The 22834-nt window shown below is 46.0% G+C and overlaps 1 protein-coding gene across 4 annotated transcripts in view; it reads left to right on the top strand.

Annotated features, from left to right (window-relative positions):
- The window catches only part of CASKIN2 (CASK interacting protein 2), a 106997-nt gene that overhangs the window by 10058 nt on the left and 74105 nt on the right, over positions 1 to 22834 (top strand). For all 4 annotated transcript variants that reach the window (XM_083725603.1, XM_083725602.1, XM_083725601.1 and 1 more), the window contains exon 2: positions 1149 to 1766. In XM_083725603.1, coding sequence (XP_083581729.1) covers positions 1505 to 1766 — 262 coding nt within the window. In that variant the 5' untranslated portion in view covers positions 1149 to 1504. The remainder of the gene's footprint in view (positions 1 to 1148; positions 1767 to 22834) is intronic.

Genomic DNA, 22834 nt, shown 5'->3' with positions numbered 1-22834 from the left:
TAAAAGAAAGGGTAACTTGAAACTATCTTTGCTTGCCAGAGCAGTGTCCTGTGGTATCCGACATATCTCAAAACGTGTGTCATGTTCAATCATGGTGGGTGTGTTTACCACTGAATGTTACTTGCAGAACCCAAGGGGCAGCAGAATTCTGAGGCTGGTGGGGCAGATGAGACTGTTCACTCACTAGTCCCATTGTTCTGTCCTTCAGTGGCATCTGCTTAGGCACCCCACTCTAACCTGGGGTGTTTATATTTATATTTATAGTTATATTTGTTTGGGTATTAAAGGACAGTTGGGTGGGAGCAGCCATTGTGCATCAGACAAATTCCACCAAGCCCGACATCCTATGCAGCTCTTGATGTTATAGAGCTGGAGTAAGGACTGAATGCTATTTCCTGTGTACCAGTTCAAGGTCTATGTAGATGATCTGATTTCTCTCTTTGCATTAAACCTCCAGGGACTTCCAGGTATTGTCCGATTCTCAGGTCCCACCAGTCCTAGCCAGCACGGTTGATAGAAGTTGTAGTCCTTCAACATCAGGGGCAGGGGTTGGGGTGCGCAGGCTCCATCTCTGTACAAAACATATGCAAAAGTGGCCACCATGCTGTATTTGAATAATAAGTAAGTGATCTAATGAACGTGCATGGCTGCTGTCACACCACTGATGAGCGAATATATTGGACAGCTCTTGTAGAATTTGGAACATTGAGACCAATTAGTTTTTAGAGGGGAAGGTTCTAGGATCTCATAGCAGTAACAGGGCAGAATATTTTTTTAAAAACCCGAAGGCATGTGTGGTGCCTCTGCTAAAGTCTTTGAAGATACAGGAGAACTAATGCTGCGTGTAATGTTTGGAGGATTAGATTTCTGAGCACAGTTGACACCACTCCTGGTTCCTCTCCTTTATCCTCATTGAATCTTCTATGTACTTGTTTCACGAAGCCCAGCTTTCCATCTTGTCTCCGATCTTGGATTTTTCTTTTTCTTAGTAGTTAGAGTAGCAGCGAAAGTGTGTGCATGCGTACGCACACACAGCACACACATATGAACAGACAATAAGCAAATTGGAATTCAGGATTTGGTTGGGCACAACATTCCAAAGAGTCAACAGCCTTTTTGAAAACAGATTCTGTCCTTCATCTTCACAGGTATCTGAACAACTGCTCAAGTGTTGGCTGCAAACAGTCCAGATCTGCAGACCTGAAGCCTCGAAGGATACCTCTTACCTGTGATGGGCCTGGTATTCATCTAGGAAGAACTGGAGATTGCTTGGGACACCCCAGGTTTAGCAAAATATAACCCCCTGGGTTGCCTGGACCTTTTAACAAACAATTAATTTCTCATTCCTGACGTCTACAAACAGCTGGGATCCAGTCCCTAAGCGCTGAATTACCATCCATTTAATTGACTGAATATTCTTTAACAAGGCCTCATCTCCTCTCCATTCCCTTATAAAGGAGTGCAACTCCCAGTAGCATTTATCATCATTAACAGAGACTTTTTTATGTACTGTGGGATTTCTGAATATATTTCATTTGTTTGGCTTGCTCCCCCGCCCCCCACTTCTCTGGTGGAGTTTATCTTGACTAGTTATCGCACACACACACATACACACACACACGGAGCACTCCGATGGCTTCATAAATCAGAGGAGCAGCAGCCCTTATTCATGATGGGGCGAGAGCAGGAGCTGATCCAGGCTGTGAAAAACGGGGATGTACCTGGTGTGCAGAAATTGGTGGCAAAGGTCAAGGCATCCAAAAGCAGTGAGTATCTCCCTATGTCTTATTTCAGCATTCTCCCATGATTGGTCAGCACCCACCAGTGAGATCATAAGAGTCTTGTGACTGTTGGCAAAGAGCTTTTGGTTACTGCAACAAAAGGGATATGCAGTGGCTGGTGGTTGCTTCCAGGCCAAAGGTTGAAAGTAGCAGGCTAGTCTACAATGGGCGAACAGAACCTCTGGAGCATGGGCCACATGTAGACCACCAGTCATCAGATGCTGGATCTCTGTAGCCCATGCATGCCCTCTCTCCCTTCTTGCTGTGATGTGCTGAGAAAGAGACTTCATTTTTGGGGCACTGCATCATAGAAACCCATCAAGCTGGCCATGGAGAAAAGAGCAGTCTCTTTCTCTGTGGGCAGCTAGTTGCGTTTCCATGCTACACACTGAGAACAGTCCCTTTCTCAGCACACAGCATGGAGGGCCAATGTTCATAGAAGCAATGTTCATAGAAGAAGAGATCCCTCTTTCTGCCAGGGCAGCTCACTTAGCTCCTGTGCTGGGTCCTGAGAATTCTGGATTCTGGCTAATCTGAAGACCACAACCACCTCTCTCCACCCCTCCCATGGGAATGCAGACATTCAGTGGAACAAAGCTTCCCTGCCCCTGACCTAGAACAAAATACGCCTTCATGCATTACATGGGGCACAGGTACAAGGTGTCTTTACACAAGTGGAAGCCTGTATACTTGTTGACATGTGCAGCTCAGCTATTGTATCCCTCATTGAATGTACCATGTGAAGACCCCTAATGAGAGCGTTCAGTGTGTGGGTTCCATGAATGCTATGTCTTAACACAACTGCAGGAGGCAACTGTTGCAGAAGCGGGGAACATTTTTTGCACTAATTTTATATAAATCCATAGGAGGAGGAACCATAAAATACAGCATGGGCAGGATCTGAGTGTAGAAGTGCTGGGGATGTGGCTCCAGTTGCTATTGCAGTGGGGGGTGTGGACTGCGAGTTGCAGACTCGGCTCATGTTGCTTCTGATAGCTAATCTGCAATAAAAGGAGACCTTGTCATCATGGTTGGCCTTGTTTCCGCAACACTTTGCTTTTCTTGGTCCCAACTACTTCCCAAGTGTCAGAAAGCTCAAGTGGTGCAGGAGCTGTGAGCAGACAGGATTCCACAACAATGACGAAGGATACTTTTTTTTTTTTTTAAGGAAAATTAAAATAGATGCATTGAGATATCCTTCATGGTGAAGTGTATTCAGGTTGCAATTACTGTGGAAATTGTTGGGTATTCTGTTTGGAGGAATGGATCAAGATAAGAGTTACCCCCTTCACAGGCGAGAGCAGCCTTTCTCAACCTTGCATCCCTAGAACTTGTTGGACTACAACTCCCATCATTCCTAGCCAGCATGGCCAGTGGTTATTGATGATGGGAGTTGTGGTTCAAGAACGTCTGGGGACCCAAGGTTGAGAAAGACTGGGTTAGAGCTTGTGGATGGAAAGTCATTGACTTAACACAGGTGTCTCCTAAACCCACTGAAATTAACGGGCTTGAGTGACTCAGGCACTGCTGGATTGGCGCCAGAAACTTTTTACTTGCTGTAATATTGCATAACAATGGCCAGCAAAGCCACTTACCTTGAAACCGGCACATTAAACAAGTCCTGCTTCTCTAACCTGTTTGGTTCTGCCATCCTCTGTTGTGTATCCTCCTAAAGCAGTGGAGTGGAGAACTTGTGGACCTGTAAATGTTGCTGGGCTGAAGCTTCCATCATCCTTGACAATTGGCTAGGCTGGCTGAGGCTTTTGGGAGATGGAGCCCAATAGCATCTAGAGGACCATAGGTTCCCCAGCCTAGTTCTAAAGAATAGCAGCATAAGTACAGTTGTAGCAGTCTGAATCCTTTGTACACCTGTGGAATATTCCATCTTTCAGCTCCCAGGGAGAGGTCTGTTCAGGGCATGGCTGACCTTCAGGGAGCAGTAGGAACCTCAACCTGTGACCAACTCTATGGGTGCTGGTGGGAGGGTAGCAGCCCCCCAACCCCAGTGAACCATAATCCCCAGATTCAGTAACTCAGGTTTTAGCAATTCTCAGGAAAGAAGAATTTGGGGAAAGTGAGTGTAGGTCTTCCTTATATCACTCTGTATTAGTGATATGGTGGCTCATTCTCCCTTTGCTTGCCATCTTGGATGTGCTAAATTTTATCAATCAGGAAACATTAGGAGTGTTGGGATCTGCCTGCTACTATTCCTTCCTCTACAGCCCAGGTCCAGGGCTTCATTTGACCCAGTCGGAGCTCTACCTTCTCTCTCCTTCAAAAACTTTGACTGGCAACCCCCATTTAAAATGGGGGCCCTGTGTTGCTAGTTGCCTTTCCCTGTTGTGGATGGAAGGTTTGGAGACTTGGTTTTCTTTAGTCCTTTCAGTGTTATACTTAGGTGGCTGAGTCTGGGGTTGAGTCTTGTGGACCACTGTTCAAAACAAACCATGTTTGTTTGTTTAATCAAAAGAAACAATTTGGTAAGAGTAAGAGCAGCTTGGGTTCATGCATTCATTAATAGGAAACAGTAACTGGACTGAGGATTAAAAAAGGAAAAAACCAGGAGGAGATAAAAGCTCCTGGGTCAAGGGCTGCAAAGCTTCTTCTGATTGAGAAAAGGATGTAAGGAATTTCCCTGGTGCTGGGCTTAAAGAACAGATGCTTTGGCTACCCAAAAGCTACATCTGGGGACATACTCAAGGCTCTGACACAAGAAGCTGGATTACATAGAAGGATACTAGTGAGGGCTAAGGCGCTGCTCAGTGGTTTTGTGGCCGATATAAGGGATTTGGGTGAGAATTTAAAAATAATCTGCCAGGAAAGAGATTGGGGTATGGGGCTGTGGGTGGCGAGAGTCTGCTAAGATGAACGTGCCAGCAAACCTTCCCAGAAGAATTTCTTTACACCTGCTTTGAAGAGGCTGGGAATAAAGGGGTGGAAAGACTTGTTCCAGTTTTGTCTTCCATGACATAATGCTAGGGGGGGCGCCGTCCTTTTTGGGCCAGTGGGCACCTTTGAACTTTTGAAAAAGCACTGTGGGCACCAGTCACAAAATGGCTTCCACAGGAGGAATGGCATAATGCTTAACACATCTTGGTGTGTTGGATAATAGCCACTGGCAGATACTGAGTTTAAGTGGATAAGTGTCAAATATTGGCTGTATGTAGAATTTTAAAAATTAAGGGTGAAAGAAAGTGATGCCCTTTGAAGTAAAAAGGCAGCTTGGCTGAGGCATCTCTTAAATAGCAGTATGATGGGCCTTTCCACCGAGAATGAAAGACACAAATATGTTTGGATTGTATCTACAGGCCTTTATACCTAATCACTTAAGGGCTCTTTATAGATGGATCCTGGATTAAGGGTGCCAACGGACAACTTTAGTGGTGGGTAACCTGTAGTCCTCCAGATACTTTGGGGCTAAAACTTCTCATCAGTTCTAGCCAGCATGACCAGTGGTCAGAGGCGAAGGGAGCTTCTTATCCCACAGCAACTGGAGGGCTACAGGTTCTCTGCCATGCCCTTCTGAATTTTTCCTTGCCAAAAGAAGCTACAGTTGTACCTCGGGTTACATACGTTTCAGGTTACAGACTCCGCTAACCCAGAAATAGTACCTTGGGTTAAGAATTTTGCTTTAGGATGAGAACAGAAATCGTGTTCCGGTGGCGCGGCGGCAGCAGGAGGCCCCATTAGCTAAAGTGGTGCTTCAGGTTAAGAACAGTTTCAGGTTAAGAATGGACCTCTGGAACGAATTAAGTAGTTAACCCAAGGTACCACTGTATTCTTCTTTTGGACGGGACAGTGCTGCAGTTCCTTCGATAGCAGGGGTGGCAGCGGCAGGTTTAGCCCCCACCCTCCTGAAAGCCTTCTGTTCCTGATCCCTTACGATTCTCACTCATCCCCAAAACGGCACATACAAAGCAGAATGTTTGCCGCATTTTGCCGCTCATTAAAGCGCCTCTTTCCATATGACAGGCCGAGATGCTGAGTTTTTTAAAATCCCTCTAAGAGTCCTTCTGCTGTCTCAGTGGATTCAGCGCTGCGTCTCTCTGATTAGCCCTCGGGGATCGCGTGTGTCTAAAAAAAGTCGCTGCACGTAACCGAGAATCAAGAGCCAGTCCCGGCAATGGGAACTTCAGGGACACGTAGTTTTAATATTCAACGGGCATTTTCTCTGGGAGAGAGAGCATGGCTTGGAAAATGTAGCTCCGCAAATGGGTCACAGCACCTATTATTGGGTGGCCCTGTGGGAACTGTGGGCAGTGGCCTATTGGGGGGGGGGGCAGCAGTGGACGGTTTGTTTTCATCCTGCAGCTGTGCTCTGGGACAGGGAAGCAAGGGTGCTTTCCCTGGTTCATATAATTCAACTGGAGGAAAGGGGGATTCTTCTTCAAACCTTGCACCTTCGCTGAGGAGAGAGCCCTTTTGACCCTGCCGAGTTGCCATAGGAGCTGTCACCCACAGCAGCAGCAGGAGATTCTCCCCTTTTAAAACAACAACAACAACAACACAAACTTCTTTCTTTCCCTCTGTCAGTGTCTGAATGCAGCGGACTTTAATTGAAATTGTTAAACGACCCGTCAAGGCTTTGGGCTTTCTCCCTGATGATCAATCACTTTTTCGGCTGGACGCGCTTATTAACAATGGGCCAGTTGGCTGGGCTGGGGTGAGCCCCGTATCCTCAGAGGAGAAGGGAAGGAAATAGGACTCAGGCTTTAGATTCCTGGGGGAGGAGGCCGCAGCAGTCGGTGGCTATTGTCCCTCAGAAAGGACAATGTCTGGTGAGCCTTTTTGGAGGGGGGGAGGGGTTTTTTAATTCAGTCCGCTCGTAAGAGCAGGGTCTTTCTGAAGCTTGTCAAAGGTTTCAGTTGTATTCAGGGAATACACATTCCTCTTTGCATATCCCCCAAGCACCTCACGAAACTTCCCTACATGTAATCGCAGGAACTTGTAAGGAAGAAGTGGTCAAATGTAATCCTTAAAAATATGGGAAGGAAGACTTGGAGTGCCTCTTGGGCAGTATACACACAATATATTTAAGTGCACATCCCCAGAGAATCATATGAATCATCTAATTTACTCCTCACAGAGCTACAATTCATGGCTGCCTTAACAAACTACAGTTCCTAGGTTTCTTGGGTGTGTGTGTGTGTTCTTTAAATATATGTTGTGTGCACACAGCCTTAATCTCATGGCTATGTTGTGTTTATATCTTCTGCTGAGCCACAGTGACTCTCTTCATGAGTTGCCATAAATTTTGTGATCTTTCTGTGTGGAATTGCCCCCTCTGAAAATACTGTTGTTGCTGTTCTTCCATTGGTCTTCGCACATGCTGCTTGATCATCACTGGGGGCTTTGTGTCTGAATAGATCCCATGATGGGATCTGAATGGATCCCATCTCTAGTCTTCCAAATTATTGTGGAGAAGTGACTAAGATCATCAGAAACGTATAACCACTTGGGAGATTTTCTCAGTGTGTCAGAAAAGAGACTGCCCTAATGCTTTCAGAGTTATCATTCTCAAGTGAAGGACTCAAACTGACATCAGAAACAAAGCACCATGCTTTCAACCACCTGTTTCTGTTCTGTCTGAGTAGCTACTGTGAATGAAAGCGTGGTTTTGAAATTCACCAGAGTTTTAGGCAGAAGGCAAAAAGTGAGATTTGAGAGTGCTTCCAGGATGCTCAATCAGACAACCGGTGTGAACAGTTTCAATACCTAGATACTGCAAACTGATCAACTAATTTTAAGGCAGCGTTCTCTGATGTGTTGACTTAACAACTGCTGGTGGAAGGAGACTGGAAGCTTTCAAATTAGGGACTGTAGGAGGCACTGCCAGTTTTTGTGTGCTCTGCCCACACTGGTAACAGACACCAGGAATGTGTGTAAGTGCTTTTCCTCCCACCGTCATAAGTGAACCAGCTAAAAGTAGTGCAAGCACTAAAAGTTAAAGGAAGGAATGAAGAATTTCATATATTCTGCAAGGGCAAACCTGGTTTTGCTGCAAGTGGTACACTCAAGAGAGGAAGCTGCAGCTAATGCTGTTCCTTCAGGAGTGTATCCATATGAATCCCATGTTTTGCTTTGTTTGCAAACACAGATTTGCCACATTAACACATTATGCTTTTAGGTGTACATTTAAAACACGGTTCTCAAGTGTGCATCTAAAAAGCATGACATATGAAGGAGCTTTTCCCATCCTTTGGGAGTGCTAAAACAAGACATTTAATATGACGCACTTATCTGATAGAGGTTAGGTGAAACCATTGTGCTTTGACTGCTGTTGCTGCTACTTTATTTGAACTAGTACTTCTTGAATTTGCACATTACCTTTCCATGGGTGCATGTGAAATGTCTCAGGTAGACGCTGGAAAACGTTCCAGTTTGGGATCAACAGTCTGCAGCAGGCGAACCCAGTGTAGATAAGATCACAGGTGTGTGTGATTCAGCATGCTCAACACCATTCACAAATCTTTCCACCCGTTAGCACCACAGCAAAATCTTCCTGGGATTTCAGCTTTTGGTTTGAATGTCTGATCTGTTTGCATGCCTTATAAATGCAGTTGTGTGTGCTGATTCTTTTGCTCGTCCTTCTGCAGCACCCTAGTTATTAAATGTTTGCTTTGTTCCATTCCTACATAAAACTCTTGTATGCTGCATTGGTTGTCAGAATATCAAACTGAAGAACCTTCCCCAGCCCTAGTGCCCTCCAGATGCCTTAGTCAACAAATCCCATCAGTTCCAGCTACCATAGCCAAGAGCCTGGGATGATGGAACTTTTAGTCCAACAATATCTGGAGAGCCTGCATAGTTGGGGGAGTCTAATCTAATCTAAGCTCCTTCTCTGCTGTAGGAGGAATCTGTTATCCATCATGGGAGGCACTTCTCATAAGGAGGGGGATGTTCCAGCAGGATATGTTTCTTTCTAGATTCCAGAGGTCTCAGATATTTCAAGAAATACTGCCTTGGCTGCAAGAATGAGTCCTCCTGTCTCTTGGAACACCTACTCTCCATAAAACAATTGTAGTATTTCCGTTTGGGGATGTAAAGCCCGTTGCTGCTTGTGGTAGTGAAACTAAGGAAGGGAATTTATATTTAGTTCATTCTCATACAAAGAAGCAGATGGGAACAACTGCAGAGCTTCAGAAACACCCCACTCTACACAGTGCACACTATTCCAGATGAAGCAGCAGCTTCAGGAATTGGTGTAATTTTGTAGATCTTAATAATAGCAGAAGTCTAGTAGATTTGAAACTCCAGTGGTCCCCAGTCAGTGGGCATATTAATTAGAACAAGGGTTGGCAGCTGATAGATCAGGATGGGATCTACAGGTTATTCTCTGGGTGATTTGCAAAAAACCACGATGTTTTCTAGGTTTGAAATGAAAACGGACTTTTGTGTAAATGGATTGTGAAGACAGCTCAGTTCTGTTGCTCAGAATTTATTTCCTTTACAGTGGTACCTCGCTTCAGGTTACATACGCTTCAGGTTACAGATTCCGCTAACCCAGAAATAGTGCTTCAGGTTAAGAACTTTGCTTCAGGATAAGAACAGAAATCGGGTTCCGGTGGCGCAGCGGCAGCAGGAGGCCCCATTATCTAAAGTGGTGCTTCAGGTTAAGAACAGTTTCAGGTTAAGAACGGACCTCCGGAATGAATTAAGTACTTAACCCGAGGTACCTCTATACTTAGAATGTGTACAGACACAACCAGTCCTTTAAATCTATGTCTTTTGCACTCTGCTCTCATTGAGAGCCAGTGTGGTGTAGTGGTTAAAAGTGGTAGTCTCGTAATCTGGGGAACTGGGTTCGCGTCTCCGCTCCTCCACATGCAGCTGCTGGGTGACCTTGGGCTAGTCTCACTTCTCTGAAGTCTCTCAGCCCCACTCACCTCACAGAGTGTTTGTTGTGGGGGAGGAAGGGAAAGGAGAATGTTAGCCGCTTTGAGACTCCTTAAAGGGAGTAAAAGGCAGGATATCAAATCCAAACTCTTCTTCTTCTTCTTCTTGGTAGATTTTGGGGCTCTAGTAAAACAACAATAACAAGGTAGATCCATCAAGCTTGGAGTCTGTCCACCTCTAGCTTAGGGAAACCTTAATTCACAATTCCCAATGGTTTAATCAAAATTGTCCTCTTTTAACGACTTTTCTCTTGTTTTAGTGAATTTGACATCATTTGGACAGTCACAATTTTGTCTGGGGTATTTTTTAGTTAGCCCCCCTCCCCAAATGTAGGGCCTATGGAAAGCGTTCTGTTATAATATTTCATATCACGGGCTGATTCAAAACAGCCAAAATTGGAAAGAGATGAATGTTGGTATGACTGTTCAAATTAAGCCTAATTTCACCAAATTCCATAAGATGCCATTTAATTTTCTGATTTTTAGACTGTGCCTTGATACCCTCCAATATGTGACACAGAAAAATGTACTACATCAAACAGGGGAGCCTTTTGTACTTAGAACTGCTTGCTGTCCCTGTGTAGAAAAAATGTCATTATTTCTTTGCATGTGTGATTTGAATGGATGCACATTTAAATATATCACTGATTAACATTGTGGAAGAGTTCCTTAAAGCAAGCAAGCAGAAACCAGCCAGGAGGTGAAAACTGCAAAGACAGTTTAAAAACCCAAGGTTGTGATCACATTTTGTAGCATTGCAGTGGGCCAGGTAACTTGCCTTCAGCATATCAAAATAGGCAGCATTAACCCAGCATGTGCATTCATAAGGAGCAAACACAGGGGTCAGGAACCAACAGCTTTTTGATCAAATGCATACCCTCCAAGTGTCCCGATTTTCCAGGGACAGTCCCGGAATTACGAAAGCCATCCCGGCTTTTGATTTGATCCTGGAATGTCCCTATTTCCCACTTATCCCGAGTGGCAGCAGTGGCAAGAGAGCACCTCATTGCCTCTCCATGGCGAGCGACGGTATCATGGCATTGAGTCTGAGCATTCTATTGGAGTTTTCCCAGAAAGAGAGACAGTCAGGCAACAATCAGCACTGAAGCATCCCTGTTTGGGATGCTGGCTGGCTTCTATACTGGAACTGGCTGCAACTGCCCACCACTCTGCGGGGGCCAACAGAGGGACTTTGTCCTCTGTTTAGCACATCTTAATGATGGGAGGAGCCTCTCTCCCTGCTGAGTCAAAGGCCACAGGGATGTGGGCTTTTGCTTAGAGAGCTCCTCAGCCTCTCTCAGTCGAGATGTGAGTGGGGAATGGAGAGCACACACAAAGTTCATTTACTAGGTTACAGACTGCTAAACAGAAAAAACAAAAACTTACTAGGTCACCCCGTCCTTGAGGTAATGTTCAGGAGGGTCGCCATGGTACGTATGATATGTTTGGTTTTGTCCAGACAGCTTGTGTTAAAATGCTCCAGAGTCTCTAGAGCTCCTGTGGTGTATATTAAGTCATGGTGTGGCTGTGAACCCCTCTATTTACGTTAGGGATAAGGACTCACCCTTTTGTGTAGAAGCTGGTTAAATCTCCATCCATTAAAATCCCATCTCAGAGGGCTAATCTTTAGTGCTAGGCAATCTGCACACCCCTTGTGCGATTAGGTTCAGCAGTTCCACAACTGGCAAACAAACCCCCTCTTCAGATCTGAGTGACGAGGAGGGGCAGGGCAGGGAGTTTCAGGAAAGAGCCATAATAGTGCCTGGGAATCGATGACAACTGAATTCTGCTTTATCGGCTTCTTCCGCTTCTCCACTCTGACTGTGCCCCACCGGTGGGGGGTTTCCATCCAGCGGTTGCTGAGTTGTGTGCCAGCAGTCATGTCCACTTGGCATTCTCTCCTCACGCCGGGGTCTCTGAAATCCAAGGTGTCCCAATGGGTTAGGCCCCTAGCTGACAGCGGTCATTAAAAAGGGGCCTCTTCTTTTTTGCAGGCTGTATATGTGCGAGTGAAAATGAGCCAGGCCTAAGAATTAGAATTTGAAAAGAAACCAGGTGAAATTAGATACAGTGGTACCTCGGGTTAAGTACTTAATTCGTTCCGGAGGTCCATACTTAACCCAAAACTGTTCTTAACCTGAAGCACCACTTTAGCTAATGGGGCCTCCTGCTGCTGCCGCGCCGCTGGAGCACAATTTTGTTCTCATCCTGAAGCAAAGTTCTTAACCTGAAGCACTATTTCTGGGTTAGTGGAGTCTGTAACCTGAAGCGTATGTAACTTGAAGCATATGTAACCTGAGGTACCACTGTATTTCTGATTTCTTCCTCTCCCTCTCCACCTTGCACCTTGAGGTTTGCTATAGTTGGGAAAAGAGCACCACCACCACCCCCTTTCTACTTTAGCAGTGCTACCCAGATCAAGGGCTAGGCTTCCTTTGATGGGCCTAAAATCAGCAGCACCATGTCCCCAAGGCCAGCACAATAAGATAAGCTCCTTCAGCTAATGCTGTATCACAGAGAGTGAGTGGGGGGTGAGAGAGGCTCAAAAAGAAAGTCTGCTCCAATCTAAAGGAAGAGGGGGTGAGCAAGGTTCTTGCTGGTCATGTTCTCTTGTCATCTTTCTTACTGGGTCCCTTTGGACTGTTAAATCTAAAGTGAACCATACTGTTTGCCCAAACAGTGGGCTTTGCTCCTCCCTTGGTGTGAGTGGGTAAACAAACCATGACAGAGATAGCTTAGCATGACATCTGAACAAGGAGCTGTGGTTTATTTCATCCTAGCAAACCACTGTCACTAGCCAGCCTTAATTCATTGTTTGTTGTTGGGCTTAGGCTGTTGTAGTTTGTTAGAATGAAGCAAACCACAGTTTTGGGTTTGGGCTTCACACTAACACTATCCTCCTTTCAGTTTGTTTACCTGTTTGCTAGGGATGGGAGAGAAATTTGGGCTTGCGTGTTAATGTGAATCTGTTAATCTGCATTTCCTGAAACAATATGTGAACTGAAACACAGCTATGCTTCTGAAAGTCACGCTTTTCTGAATTTTGCAATGCAGATCTCCAGCCAAACAAATCTGTTCACAAATGTGTATGTTGGGGTAGCATGTGCATAAACATGCATATATTAGTGAAAATGCAAAAAATACATTATATTAGAGAAGACTGATTGCAGAAGAGTGCATGATAGCCTTACAAATACATATATCCTCAGAGAAATTCTCACTAAAATACTGATGAATTTTCATGAGGAGATTTTTTTTTTAATGCAGAACTGTGAGTTTAACTTAAGACTGGAACAACGAGAAACCGAAATGGGCCAAATCTGTTCTTCCCTACAACTTGTAGGAAAGGAAAAGCCAAACATTCCTGTTTAGATAACTCTACCCAGATGCTTATAAAGTTGAGGTAACCTTAATCTGTTTCAGAATTTTAACTTTTGTATGTTTTAAAAGTAGGGCTGTAAATTTGCCTTGCTTTTTCTGCTTTGCCTTTTGTAAATCACTTCAAGGTTTTCTTACACTCAAGCTGTGTATCAATTTAACGCAATCAATCAATCAATCAAGTGCTTACGCTGTATGCAGCACTGCATAGCTCCTGCAATGGATGGTTTACTAAGCCATAGTCAAGTGGATTGTTGTTACGGGCAGTCACCTAGCCCAGAGGAGAGCCACTGTGTAGTGGACCGAGATCTTTCTCTGTGGCAAGGCTGCCACGAGCATCGTAGCACTGTTGGCTTTGGGCTGGCAGGCTCCAAAGCAGGAGGAGGACGACAAAACGGGAGTGGGAGGCTGAATGGAGGGTCGGAAATCTCCCCTTTCCACCTTGACTTCCATTGTTTGTAAAAAGGGAGCAGGGATGCCAGCTCTCCCCTGCAGCTTTTATCCAGAGCAGAGAGCCTTGGTGGAGGATGGGGAGGTCTTGGCACAACCAAGGAGGGAGGCAGAACTGGAGCTTGAACTGCAGAGTGCAGTCTTGTTGCCTAGATCCAAACACCTCCTTCTTAGAAGGGAGCAGGCGCACTCACCCCGACAGAGCACATGGCATTCCCACATGTGAGCGCATCATGCCTCAACTTTAAAAGCTTGGTGGGTGGAGCATGGAAACTTGTTGGAACACCTCTGTTGCTTCCATACTGTTCTGCACCTCTTGCCCTGCTCTGGAATTCCTGAACCATGACTCCTGATCTTGTGTTTGCTGAGCCTAAACTGTTGTTTGCCTGAGTACAAATCTCTTTCTTACATCTTAAGAAAGTAGTAAAAGATGTGGGAGCCAGGAAATGGGCCAGCCCTGTTCTGCAGCAGTTGAAGCGACCTGCAACGGGCAGGGGGTTAGAAGAAGGGCAGGCATTGATGTTTGAATGGTGCACAGAAGACTTTTTCAAGTGAGGGCAAAGACATTTGGGCTGCAGTTCAAGCGGCATGATATTTGCCTTGCATATGTGCTTCTAACTGTTAATGCTTCTAATTGCATATTACACACAGCTTATAAAACCATGCTTCATTATGATGCGTAGAGAAGCCTGTCTGTTGCAGGCATGCTTGTGGGTGGCAGTGCACTTCTGTGCGCTCTTGAGGAGAGAGACGGGTCCGTTGTGCCCCCTGCACATTCCCATCAGTGAAGGAGCAGAGGCCTGGTCGCCCAATGTCATAGGCATAGAGCCAAGATGCCTCGCTGTAGCTGTGCCACCAAGTGCAGTTTTCTTATTAATTTGTAAATGGCAGTTATTCCCTTGGGGAGCTCTCTTGCACACCTGAACCCTGCAGGGAGCAGGATCAATCTCCCTGCACACCACTTGATGCGTGGGGGTGTCAATCCTGTCCTATTCCGTTAAAAGGGGTTCTCAGGTACCCCAAATCCAGCTGGCTGTTACGTATTAGGAAACCACTTAGAGTTCAAATGCAGCTGCTGAGAACTGTTTTCCACCATCTAAAGACTGTGTAGCCCTAACCTGACCTGGGCTCCACTTCTTGGTCACACGAGAAAGTGACATAATTCCAGTAGTGACATTTACATGCCAGTAAAGAGTACCTGGCTGGCCACATGCCTCTGTAGGCATTTGGTGTTGACGACCATGATTTGTTGTTCTGCCACAGTGCCTGGCAGTCAGAGGTGTACTTCCTTCAAATATGGAGGTTCGCCATTGGTGCTTCCATTCATTCTTGAGATGGTAACTCGCAGTGTTGTGACGTAGCCCAGTAGTCTGACAAAGCCACTTTACTGCATGAACAACAAAGGCAAAAGTCTCCTTAGGGTGCCTTTTCAACCATTGTGCAAATTGACCCAAAGGCATGGTAATGCTAATAATAGAATCATAGAATTGTCGTGTTGGAAGGGACCACGAGGGTCACAACTAATCTACGGCAATGATCAGGCTAAGATGCCCAGACTTGCCAATGGGTCCAGGAGCAAGCAGGAAAAAAAGTGGAGGCAGTTATGGGATACAAGGGGAAAGTGCTAACACAGCAGGTTGGAGCCCCAACATCGCACACCCTATTTATAAATGGTGTGACTGTTATTTACTTGCCCATCGGACCCTGTGTTGGAGTAATTGCTTGTAGGAGCAAGTAGAAGAGGACGATGGATGAATGGACAACTGTAGCACAAGTCTCTGTTACCTTGCTATTTTCCAGAGGTGGTTGGCTTACAACTCCCAGCTTCCCTAGACATCAGCCATGCAGGCTGGGGCTGATGGGAGCTGGAGTCCAACGACATCTGAAGAGCCGCACGTTCGCTATCCCTGTGTTAAAGCGACGGCTGCAGCTTCCAGGCCAGGCGTTGGCAACCCTACCAGCTCAACCTCATTGGCTCCCTTGTGCTTTTGCATGAGCATTTCATGACATTCAGGGCAGCCGAAGGAGCAGGAATGTTTCTCTGTTGCTTGCCATTGGGAGGGAAAGAGTTGGAAGAACGCTGTTTTCATTCATCAGGTTCTGTATTGTTGTTGAACGGAGCTTCCATCTGACAGCCCAGCCGGAAGGAGATGGCTTCATCTGGAATGGGCTCCATGGAATGTTTGGTGCAGTGCAGACTATTCCCCAGTCAGGCTCTGAAGAGTTAAATCTGCCAAGATACTTTGGATTCCTATACACTCTCTGTATGTGTATGCGCGCGTGCATGTTTAAGAGTGCTCAGCCTGCCTTGGCAGTGAGCCAGTGCTGGAGTTGCTGCTGCTGAAACAAACTATGAAAGTGCAAAAATCCCCCTGTTTTGACTGCTGAAGTCAGAGAAGGAAAGTGGGGGGTGAACCCCGCCTCCCTCCTCAAATAGGAAGGTGGGTGCATGTGGGCTCCCCACCTTCCAGTTCAGATTATGGGTTTGGAGCCAGAGTTCTGAAGCCAGGGGGGTGGCACTTTGTAGGTGGAAGCCCCACCTGCGTTAGTAAGGCTCTCCAGTGGTTTTTAAGCCTGTCTGGAAATGCCCGCTGCCTCCCGGCAACTGCTCTAGCTTAGCAATCCGATCTCCTGGCAGTGGTGTCGATGATATCACCCCAATCAAAGGCTTAGAAGAAAGCCAAGGAGCTATGCAACTCACGTGTCAGGCAGGAGCGTGTGTGAGCGCGCATGGGAGAGAGAGAGAGAGGAGACCTTAGCAGCCGGCGATAAGGGGAGAACTACACTCCCTGGCGCCGTTTAACAAGAGATAAAGAGACAAAGGAGCACCTATTCTTCCTCCTTTCACGCCACCATAGGCTGCAGCAGAACATGTAAAAAGATACTGCAGGGGCTGGAAGTCACTGTACACATCATGCTCCTCCAGTGACCCTCATCTTGTACCTTCGGAGCATGAATCCACCTGGCGTTGCCCAGAGTTGAAGGGTCCAGTTTGTAGTTTCAAAAGTTGGCTGACCCTTCTGGGTCCAGGGGAGGAGCAGCTGTTGCCAAGTGAATACTGAAACAAATAATTGACTCCGTGGGGCCTTAGCAATGGGTTGCCTTTGGGGTAGAGGGGAGGCCTGTGCTTCTGCCCTTTGACTCGTCCTCAGCAGAAGTGGTTGCATAAATATATTTCTGGGTCCAACTTTTGCAAGATAAAGGTCACTGCGTACTCCACCGGGAGCTGGCTTTTGTGTACACAACAATGGGAAAGTAAGGCTGGCCTCTCTCTGCAAGGAACTTGCTAGTTGCCTTGCTTTACCATACAACTCTGCTACTTGCGAGCATGGGGCACAAACAGAAGGACCGTAAGCTAGCAAAGTAGAGAGCCCTCCACAAATTTGGGGTCCTTTTTGCCCTCCTCTGCCATGTGGACTGTGCCATAAGTGTCCCTGTGCTGACAGCAGGTGGGCAAAGACCACCTAAGCCAGGAAATTGTGGCCCTTCAGTTGTTGTGGGACTCCCAACTCCCACCAGCCATTGTCAGCGCAGTCAATGGTGAGAGATGCTAGGAGTTGGAGTCTAGCAACTTAGGATCTCCACTTCTGATCTGGGCACTTGGTGCATAAGCCCTGTGTCAGGGACTGGCTGGATGGTGAAGAGTGGTGGGAGGTGCCAAACCAAGAACCACCCCCCAGGGATGACACAGAGGAGGAGGAAGGCTTAGACCCAGGGCAGTGGTGGTGGGACACAGGATACAGGTAGGAGGAAGGGACAAGCTGGGAGGCGGTAGAAGCAGGAGGCTTGAGTCAGAAGAAGAAAACCATTCAAGGGCAAGGCTGGGTGCCGAGGGTCTCGGTTTGAGTGTAGACTCTGAAAGAGAGGACAGAGAAGAGGCCAGACTCTGCTTGTTTGGGCCAAAGGCCTATGTCATCCCAGAATCCTAGTCTCAGTAGCCAAGCAGATGCCTATGGGAAGTCCACAAGCAGGAGAAAGTACAGATGGGTCTGTGGGCCAAGAGAGTAGAAGAACACCAGATGCCCCATCATCTGGGTGCATCTCTGGTCTTCCCTCTGGCCTTCGCAGATGCAGATAATTTTCCTTTGGCCTAATCTCATGGAATCCACTCTGCGAAGCAGCGGAAAGAAGAGCAGTTGAATGAGCAAACCTGGCTTAGCATTTAGCAGATAAATTAACGTACAAGACAACTCATCTCCAGGCAGAAGAGCGTAAGCTGAATGTTTACATATCTTCTGCCAGTCTGTTAAAAGGTACCAGCCCCGTCCGTGTTGCACCACACCCCCTGGGACCAAAGGTGCAACAGCCTTTTGTAACTACGGCAGTTGAGCTGCCTGTGGCAAAAAGCAATTAATAAATGGTTTTGGTTGTTGTTATTAAATGTTTTGGGAGCACTATGTGTATGCAATGTCGTATTTTGAGGAATTGTTTGATGCTGAAATAAGGCATGTATCCATCTCACAACAGTATGCATTACAGTGAAGGCCTTTTAAAAAGGTCCAAGTAATATCATGAATAAAGTGTTGGGCATGAACTGGACAGGGAAAACTCAGTCTTTGTGCTAAACAGTAAGGGAAGTGAGCTGGATTGGACAATACATAACACACACTCAATCCAGCCAGTCCTATGGAGGGTGATGCAAACTTGCCTGCCTGCCTTACTCTTCTCTCCTTTTGCGCATGTCTTTATAGTGACGGAGCATCAGCATATAGTTCAAAATTGACATAGCAAATTAGAACCACCCAACTGAAACAGTATGTGATTCTGCCCTTTGTGTGTAATCTGTCTGCAGCACGTCCAGCCCACGCAGGGGCAAGGCTAATACATTAGGTGGACTGGGAAGAGACCCACACAGATGTCCAGATTCAGGGTGTGGGAAGGTACAGTTCAGTGGGAAGGGTGACCATTGCCCAGTCTGGCTCAAATTCTTTGGCTAGGTGGTGCACTGGAGGAGTGTGACTCAGATGGCCAGTATACTGCTTCTCCTACACAGGAAATACAGACAGAGGTGGAATTTCCCTGGGTACCATCCTTTAGTTACCATCAGGTTTTCAGGAAAACCCCTCGGCAGAACAGGAAGTACAGAGAATGGGGTTTCCCTGATGGCCATAGCCTTGCATGGTTAGGCTTGATGGGAAGTCACCAGCTTTAGGAAGGCTGGCCTAGTTGCTGCAAAAGCCTTCACTTCCAAGGGGCCTATTTTATTCTGCTCTCCAGATCTGGATTTTCTGCCCTTGCGATTTTGAATTTTTGCTACAGACATGCAAGTGCTTTATCACGTTTATTTGTTTAGTACCATAATCGTTGGGCATTCACGCCATTTTTAAAGTAGGTGCTGATGTTCAGTGGATCCAAACCTTCCCATCTTACGGGGGGCAGGGCGTGAAACTGATTTGGTATCAACTAACTCCTGTCTCAGCAAAATGAAAAACTGACGAAGATATTGAGAGAGGAAGTTTTTATTGGTAGAAAGTTTCATTTTGAAGCAGTCCTGGAGGCATTCAGAAAGGGGAAAGGTGGTGGTGGACCTTAGACTGAGGGTTAGACTCGGGTCTGAGAGACAAGGGGTCACTCAGGCCTGAAGCCTTGAACAAGGCACTTTCTCAACCTAACCTACCTCACAAGGTTGTTGTGAGGACAAAATGGAGAGTAGGAGAATCATGTATGCCACCTTGAGCAGCTTGGGGGAAAGTTGTGATATTACAGTGGTACCTTGGGTTAAGAACTTAATTTGTTCCGGAGGTTCGTTCTTAACCTGAAACTGTTCTTAACCTGAGGTACCACTTTAGCTAATGGGGCCTCCCGCTGCTGGGGCACAATTTCTGTTCTTATCCTGAGGTAAAGTTCTTAACCCAATGTACTATTTCTGGGTTAGCGGAGTTTGTAACCTGAAGCGTCTGTAACCTGAGGTACCACTGTACTGTAACAATAAACAAATAAGGGTAGTTGGTTAGAGTGTGATGTTGATCACGCCAAAGTTGCAGGATTCATCCCCGTAGGGGGAACTGCCTATTCCTGCATTGCAGGGGTTTGGACTAGATGATCCTCAGGTTTCTTTTCAACTCTAAAACTGAAGAGTAAAAGAGAGAAAAGAAGAGAGAAAAGGTAACATGGATAATAAATGCTTTCTGAAGGCAAAGGAAAGCCATTCAGAATTGTCAAAAAGGATCCTACGTTATTCAGAGCAGCTTCAAATCTCATACGTATAAGATGATTTGCGAAAAGCAAATTAGAATTCCTCTGTTGCCAAATAGTCTTCTTACCATGACTGAGATTGTTTTTAAAAATTGCCCTATGTATGCGCAAACCTTAAAAAAGTTGATAACAGAATTGAACAAAATGGAGATTTTATTTCTGTACATTTTTTTGGGGGGGGGAGTTATACCTGGAGAAGGATGTACAGTGGTACCTCGGGTTAAGTACTTAATTCGTTCCAGAGGTCTGTTCTTAACCTGAAACTGTTCTTAACCTGAAGCACCACTTTAGCTAATGGGGCCTCCTGCTGCTGTTGCGCCGCCGGAGCCTGATTTCTGTTCTTATCCTGAAGCAAAGTTCTTAACCTGAAGCACTATTTCTGGGTTAGTGGAGTGTGTAACCTGAAGCATATGTAAACTGAAGCGTATGTAACTCGAGGTACCACTGTACTTTTTTTCTTGTGATTTAGGAAATTGCCTTTTGATATGTTGAGAATCGTTGGACCAAACCATTTCAGGGGAAATCAACCACAAGCTTCAGTGCAATTTGTGTAAGCATAGGAGGAATAGGACGATCTGTGCCCACATGTGTAGGTGGGGCACAGAACATCAGATGGACCTCACACTCTCCCCCCACCTCCTTGCATTGGGCCAGCTGAGGAGGGCAAGTACCATCAGAACTGGTAAACGGAGAACAGGAATTTTAACAGTACATAGTCAAGATGTTGGGGCATGCCACCTTCAATGTCTTGGGCTACAACTTCCATCCGCATGGCTACTAGACAACACCTTGTGGCTTCTAAAGAACTTCTTGGATGGCTTCTAGAGAATGCCTTGTTGGCTAGCCCTGTCTTACATGTTAGACTGCCAGAAAAATAAGGGAATGATGTGCTACTGATCTGCACTTTGGCAGACTTCTTGTAGCAAATGATACTGACAGTGATCATGTCCCAAGTTCTGCTTTACCAAGCATTTGATTTAATCAGAGCCACTGCCACCCACAGCTTGGCTTCTCTGCTCCAAGTGTTTGCAGCCCTACTTATCCATTCATCTTCTTCCTTGACTCACCTACCGTTCAAAATAACACATGAGATACACCCAGAAAATTATTGTGCGGTTAAGAACAACTTGCTAACATCGTTCTGACAAAAATAATTCAGGGCCATGATTTAATATGCCTACCTGTGAGCAATCCTGCACGTGTCTATTTAGAAATAATTGAGTTCAATAGTTGAGTTCAATGGGATTTACTCCCAGGTAAGTGTGCATAGGATTGCAGCCTCAATCTGTTATTGGCAGGTAGAATCTAATTGCCTGTGATACAACCATGGATATCAGCAGTACCGTCTGTTATCTGTAGACGTTACAAGTTATTGAAACCTTTGGTTAATTATTGCCACAGATAAGAGTTGTATAGTCTCACGATCCTTCTTCACCTTCGATAATATCAACTCCTATCTAGTAAACAAAGTAGCTGAGTTCTGCAGCTGCAGTTAAGTATTCTGAGATGTGCAAGAAACTGGGATGTTCTGTAATGGTAGATTGTCATCCCCTCGTGTTGCTTTCCTTTTTCTTGTTAAGCAGAACTGTAGGGAGACCTTGGAAATGAGGCTTAACCCACACCTGACTTGTGTAGATTATTGCCACTGATGCGTCTTTCTCCATTCTATATTATTTTTGAACTTAACCGCTGCACTACAGGAAGTGTTGTAGCTTGGTAGAGGAGTACACAAAAGGTCCCAGATTCAATCTTTGGCATCTCCAAGTAGGACTAGGAAGGACATCTCCATGAAGCCCTGGAGAACTCCTAGCCAGTCAGCATCAACAATACTGAGCTAGATGGACCATTGGTCTGACTTGATGGAAGGCAGCTTCCTATGTTCCTGGTGATAATGTTCATAGACCACATGACAGTGAGACCCACAAGTTCCTGCTGATCCATTGGCAGAGAAGCAGATGTTTCTGAAAGACCTGCTGTATACAAGTTCTATCCAATATCACTGGTACATCCCTATAGTGAAAGCATAAACAACCGCTCCACTTTCTCTGCACATTCATCATCCAATATGTTGACTCCATGATGGCTCCTTTTAAAGCTACGGCAAACAGTCTTAAGGCGTAGCCAAAGCGAGCCTACCATGTTTGCTTGCAACGCCCATTCCTTCAAACAGGGTTAATCTTCCTGGGAAATACTTTGTACTCAATAAGGATGCTTTCAGATTTATCCATTGTAGTGCGATTGAAACTGACCTGCAATGTTCTAATGGATGCAGAACCACCAAGGGAGATGTTTATATACAAGCAAGTGGAAGGTGTTATTTGCCACTGCCTTCTCCTACCCCATGTTTACCACCTGAAGCAGTTGCCTAATGATGATGATGATGATGATGATGATAAATGTAAAGGATTGATACCCAGTCTATGGGCTTATCTTTTTCTGCCTGCTGTGCAGTGGAATATTTACTGTGTAATTCTGAATGAGGACTAGACATCCATTTCCAGTGTATCCCACACTGAAGCTAATCCATAGGTTCATGCCAATACTTAACATAATGTAAAGGGATGGCTTGGCTGCCATACTGTCTCACAGTTAAATCCTGCCTCCAGCAATGTCAACAGGCCACATCCCAGCCCCCTGCCATTGGAGGTCCAGAAGAACCAGTAATGTTGTCTTAGTGAACTGGATAGCCCATCTGCTGCCTCTCTGTGACCAGAAATCCAGCTGACCCCGTTGCCGAAGCCCAGTTGCTGCTCTCGGCCAGAGGCCTGCGAAGGGTTGCCTGCAGCTACTGTGCATTTGGCAACAGGTCACCTTCCAAAGAAGAAAACTGCCAAGCAGCGATTCTGTTATAGTCAAGCGCCCTGGTAACTCGCAGAGCCACCGTGGCCGATTTGCACATGTCAGTTGCATGTGCCCGGCAATGTGTTCCGTCAAGTGCTCACTCAGCCCTAGGAAAGGTGCGGCTCGTTTCCTCGCACATGGCTGCCAGTTCTCGGAGCTAATGCTCCATTTCTCCCTCATAACCCTCAGAGCTCTGTGTCTTGGAGCATCTGTTTCCTTGTCTATATATAGCAGCACTTGCTGGCTTCTGCATGGAACTGTGTTCTTAGGGATGCTTTTTCTGCGCGTGTCTCC

This window comes from Podarcis gaigeae (genome assembly GCF_964106915.1).
Source record: "Podarcis gaigeae genome assembly, chromosome: 2".
In the NCBI taxonomy this organism is placed as follows: Eukaryota; Metazoa; Chordata; class Lepidosauria; order Squamata; family Lacertidae; genus Podarcis; species Podarcis gaigeae.
This window is presented reverse-complemented; position numbering and strand designations above follow the sequence as displayed.